This window comes from Lactuca sativa, chromosome 3 (assembly GCF_002870075.4).
Source record: "Lactuca sativa cultivar Salinas chromosome 3, Lsat_Salinas_v11, whole genome shotgun sequence".
Lineage (NCBI taxonomy): Eukaryota > Viridiplantae > Streptophyta > Magnoliopsida > Asterales > Asteraceae > Lactuca > Lactuca sativa.
In genome coordinates, this window is record NC_056625.2 from 49,188,407 (window position 1) to 49,193,543 (window position 5,137).

Genomic DNA, 5,137 nt, shown 5'->3' on the forward strand with positions numbered 1-5,137 from the left:
GAAATAGTGTTTGAAGACTTACACATAAAACTTCAAAATAATGGTTTGTTTTTTAATCTATTGCAACTGATTTTCGATTATATCAATCTGAATCTTCACAGATGGTACCTACGATTTTTTTTTCTTTTCAAATCTAGTTTTGGGATCTATTTTTTTTTTTTGCAGATGAATGAGATTTTCACAAATGTCATATACAAAATTCGAAAAATGGTGTTGCTTTGCAATAGCTAATTTTTGTATCAATCTTGAAAAATAATAAATATTTTTTTCTCTGAAAAGAAATAGGTTGACATGATGAATAAAAGTTAAAAATATATTCATAGCTATTCTAACAATTGCCCAATTGTTATGAAACCCGGTCAATCATCACTCGAACCCGACCCATGGCCCATTGCCGTTGGACTTTGTATCGATAGCCATGGACGGCCTCTCGCAAAATCATCGTCTTCTTCGGATTTGTCACCGGTCAAATCCTCCTGTCTTAGTTTGTGCGTGTTTCTTCGTACGGTCTCTTCCCCTCCTCTTGTCCTTTCAGGTCAGCGTATATTCCTTCTTTTCTAGACTCTTCGATTTGTTGTTAGTACGAAATTGTTGTGTTTACGACCGAATCAGATAGATTCGCACTAAATTTTGATATATTGCGATCACGGGATTCGGTAAATTTGTTGTAGAAATTGAAAATTTAGGGGTCCGCTGACAGAACCCTTTATACGTGATTGATTTATTGTGTTAGGATTTGGCTACTTTGAGCTGTATAATCTGATTGACTGATGATTATTTTCATTCAGTTTTAAAGCAAAATTGTTTGATTTGCTATGAAAATCACAGGTGTTCACGAAAGTTTGTTAAAAAACAATCAAAACATCATGGGTGTGAAACAAGTATTAAAGAACCTTGATGCGTTTCCGCGTGCAGAAGAGCATTTATTGCAGAAAACACAGTCTGGTGCTGTTGGTAAGTTTTTTCTATTACTAATTAAAGTTCCCTTGATCTTTATAAGAACATGTCTGAGTGAGTGTGGTTTCACTTGGATGGCTACCATGTTAGATTGAAGAAAAAATGAACAAATTCTTACAATTATGAGATAACTTAAGCAGAAAAATAATATGCCTGACCAAGAAGCAACCTGAAAGATTTTTTTTTCTCAAATTTTCTTGGATTTTACTGCCCAAGGCTGTGCATTTTTGGTTGCAGTTCACTTTGTTGGTTTAGTTCACCATAATAGCATCTACACAACTTACTCAAATAGGATCAATGTAGAAACATCTGAAGTTCATATATTTTTTGGTATTTTAATCAATTCAATCGTTTGCATCACTATTTGAAATCTCACTTTCTCTCTTCCCCTCTTTTGGTTGTCTAGTTTCGATTGCAGGTTTGTTCATAATGGCAACATTATTCTTGCATGAGCTGACATACTACATATCTACATATACAGTTCATGAGGTTTGTTCTTTTGCCATAATCTTTTAGCCCTGATGGTGACTAATTTATATTTATTAGATCATTGCTTCATAGTGGTTATATCTTGTAAAAATTAATATGTTGGCAGATGGCTGTTGACCTGAAACGTGGAGAAACCCTACCAATCCATATAAACATGTCATTCCCTGCTTTACCCTGTCAAGGTTAGCAACTTTTAGTCAAGATGACTCCCTGTTTTGTTCATACTGTGAGCATGCTTTTTTCCACTGTGATTAACATTTGTATTTTTGTCAGTTTTGAGTGTAGATGCCATTGATATGTCTGGCAAACATGAAGTGGATTTAGATACAAATATATGGAAGGTATGGTTGTTCTGTTGTTAAATAACATGTTCTTTATGTAGATTAGACTATGTATTTTATTTTTGTCAATATACAATACCTTAACCTTTAACTTTATTGAGATTATCTAAATAGTCATTTCTTTATCCAAATTTGTGATCCTTAGAACGCCATTAAATGTCATATGTTAGAAGAAGGTTTTTATTTATTTTTTGGGGTTGGGAAACCAGCAAAGCAACTAGCTAAGTATTGGATTTTATGCTGTAATAGGACTAGACAAAATGAAAATGGAGAATAGAAGATGATGACACCAAAATGAATGGTTCCTAAAATGTCAAGATTTCATTTGTTCTCTGGTAAAACCTTCTGTTAAGAATGACATATTAAGGATTCATCATCTAAATTGCTTTAAATCCCTTACTTCATTATTTATACATCAATAGTATCTGTGGAAACTATAAAGAATTGGAGATGAACAGTTGTTTATATGTGGATTGCTTGTTAAGTTGGAATGACTATTGACTAATACCTGTTATATGTGATTTATTCTGCTTACCCTTTGCTAATTTAAGATAAAATTTGTTCCATTTTATCTCGCTTGCTGTATGTAATTGATGCATTATGATTGTTTTAACGGGTTAGAGTTACTGCAGCTTCGATTGAATAAAGAAGGGATGATTATCGGGACAGAGTATCTATCGGATCTAGTAGAAAAGGGACATACAACACATAATCATGGTAATCATCTTTGAATGTATAATGCTTCATTTCATATATAGCAGTTGCATCGCATGTTTAAAGTTTAAACTATTTATTATTATTAGTAGTATCATGGCTCTTATGTATTAGTTTGATTAGGAAATGAAACACATCATCATGAAAAACCTCATCTGGATAGATTCGATGATGAGGCCGAAAACATGATCAAAAAGGTCAAGCAAGCAATTCATGATGGAGAAGGATGTCGGGTATGTGTTGTGACATTTATTTATATTTGACAATAGACATAGATAATAGAAATATTGCTCATAATATTCTTTCTAACTGAATTAGGTTTATGGGACGTTGGATGTTCAAAGAGTTGCTGGAAACTTCCATATTTCAGTTCATGGTTTGAACATTTTTGTAGCACAGATGGTAAATAAAACATGAGTACATGACATTTGTGTCTATTTTATTTTATAACAACTACACATATATTACTATTAATCTAAAATTCTGATTTGTTATTGATCTCTGATTTCTGCAGATCTTTGAAGGAGCTAGCCATGTGAATGTGAGCCATGTGATTCATGATTTGTCTTTTGGGCCAAAGTATCCAGGGCTTCATAATCCTCTAGACGAGACTCATAGAATACTCCCTGGTGCTAGTGGAACTTTTAAATATTACATAAAGGTTATAAAGTTTATTTTATTTAATGTCAGCTTTATCTTCTTATGGTATGTATATCATAATATGGTGTGTTTTTAAAATTTTTTTTATGGTAATGTAGATTGTTCCAACCGAGTATAAATACATATCAAAAGAAGTGTTGCCTACCAATCAGTTCTCTGTTACCGAGTACTTCTCTCCAATGAATGAATATGACAGGACATGGCCAGGTTTGTTTTCTTTTCTTTTGTGAAATCAAATTAGTGGTTATTATGATGACAATCTTGTTTTGTTTATAATTATATATATGTGAGATCTTAAAATTAAAATGAGTTTGTTTGATGTGATTCTTCAGCTGTTTACTTTTTATATGATCTCTCTCCAATTACGGTTACCATCAAAGAAGAAAGACGCAGTTTTCTACATTTCATTACTCGTTTATGTGCAGTCCTTGGTGGCACATTTGCTTTAACAGGTTTGTTTTAACTCTTTCTTTAACTGTTTTAACACCAAAGTAAATAAATAGGCTATACAGTTTTTAAGATTAGTACATAGAAACCTATCAGTAACATAGAGCTTTTGGTAAATTTCATGTAATTATCTCAACTTCAGTTATCATTCTACTTGACACTTTGTATAAAAGCTAAAGAAATACGAGTAAATTGCCTATATTTATAACTTTGGTATCATATTTGACAGGAATGCTTGATCGATGGATGTATAGATTGTTGGAGGCAGTGACAAAACCACAAGCCAGACGTTCAATGCGGTAAAAAAATGAAGCACATCACATCACAGATAATGTGTTTGTCATTTTGCTTTTTATCATATTTAGAACTTGGTATCCTTTTGTCAACCCATATTTTTGTTGGTAATTGTATTATTTAACTACAGTCAATTGGTTTAACCATAGTAACATTTTTTATTTGTGGTTGGTTATTATACTCATGGTCTCCGGTGTTACAGTAGGGAATTAACCAGAGTTACTTGGCCACAAAAACATATTAAGGTTGGATTGGTTTGGATGGATGTTTGACATTAATTATTTTTTTGTTATGAATGTATTAAACATGATTAGAAAATAAGTTATTAAAATAAGGGATGACCACTAAAATGACCAAAAGGAAGGTTAGGAACCCAGAATATGACCATCTTTTACACATTTATCGTAAAATCATCATCTCTTTCTAAAAAAAATAATTTTGCGAAATTACTTTGCTGCATTATTTTATGACTTTTATATTTTGCCAATTTTTGATTCATATATTGTGATAATATCTTTTTATGCGAAATAGATATCAAATTTGTAGTGGGACATTTTAAAATAATTCCTCAAAATAGCGTAATTTCTCAGATTCATTTACTTTTGTGAAATGAGTGGGTATTTTCTGATAACATAAAACATTGTCATTTGATGTGTCAACACCTCTATCTTTTTAAAGTAAGATCAATTAAGGAAGTTATAAGTACTTGAATACACATTTTCCGATTTTTTTTACCCGTTGTCCTTATTAGGCATTTTAGTTATTACTAACTTTTTATATTTTTACTCATTTTATTTAATTACAAAACAAAATTCAAGTTGATTTAATGTAGGAAATGAATCAAAATAGTGGCCCCTATTTCATGGCAGTATTGTGAGAAGAAGTGTCATAATACAAATCATTCCAAAGTGGGCTTTGAGTGTTTGAGGTTGAATGGATAAAGACAAAGTAGTGTCGATTGCTAATTTGCTATTGTCAGTCTACTTCTTCCAAGCAAATTAGTTATAGTGAAATTCTAATGCTTATATCTTAGATTTTAGAACATCGTAATTATTAGTAAACCAAATCCTATGTAGATGTGATGAATTATGCAATTTCATTTTATAGAATACATATATTGTTAGTTGTCATGTTCTTTAAAAGAAAAATATCAAAATCTAGATTAATGGATGTTAACTCTTACTCAAATTAAGTAAAAATAATCTAATATAAATATCAAACTGATACAGAAAAAG

General features: G+C 31.3%; 1 protein-coding gene across 1 annotated transcript; it reads left to right on the forward strand.

Moving 5' to 3' along the window:
- The first annotated feature begins 359 nt into the window (after window positions 1-359).
- LOC111884445 (uncharacterized) lies at window positions 360-4,080 on the forward strand. The gene is made up of 12 exons (XM_023880769.3): window positions 360-535; window positions 829-954; window positions 1,364-1,446; window positions 1,553-1,628; window positions 1,720-1,787; window positions 2,420-2,504; window positions 2,625-2,734; window positions 2,820-2,903; window positions 3,016-3,162; window positions 3,260-3,368; window positions 3,494-3,613; window positions 3,838-4,080. The coding sequence occupies exons 2-12, from the start codon at window positions 867-869 to the stop codon at window positions 3,909-3,911; spliced, it is 1,044 nt and encodes a 347-aa protein (XP_023736537.1). The 5' UTR covers window positions 360-535; window positions 829-866; the 3' UTR covers window positions 3,912-4,080.
- Window positions 4,081-5,137: the final 1,057 nt, after the last annotated feature.

What these genes read in the sequence shown, in the direction of transcription:
- LOC111884445 (XM_023880769.3), top strand. Translation starts at nt 867, where the DNA reads ATGGGTGTGAAACAAGTATTAAAGAACCTTGATGCGTTTCCGCGTGCA. An exon ending in ACATACAACACATAATCATG is followed by an intron (nt 2,505 to 2,624) that starts GTAATCATCTTT and finishes TAGTTTGATTAG; the next exon opens with GAAATGAAACACATCATCAT. An exon ending in ATATGACAGGACATGGCCAG is followed by an intron (nt 3,369 to 3,493) that starts GTTTGTTTTCTT and finishes GTGATTCTTCAG; the next exon opens with CTGTTTACTTTTTATATGAT.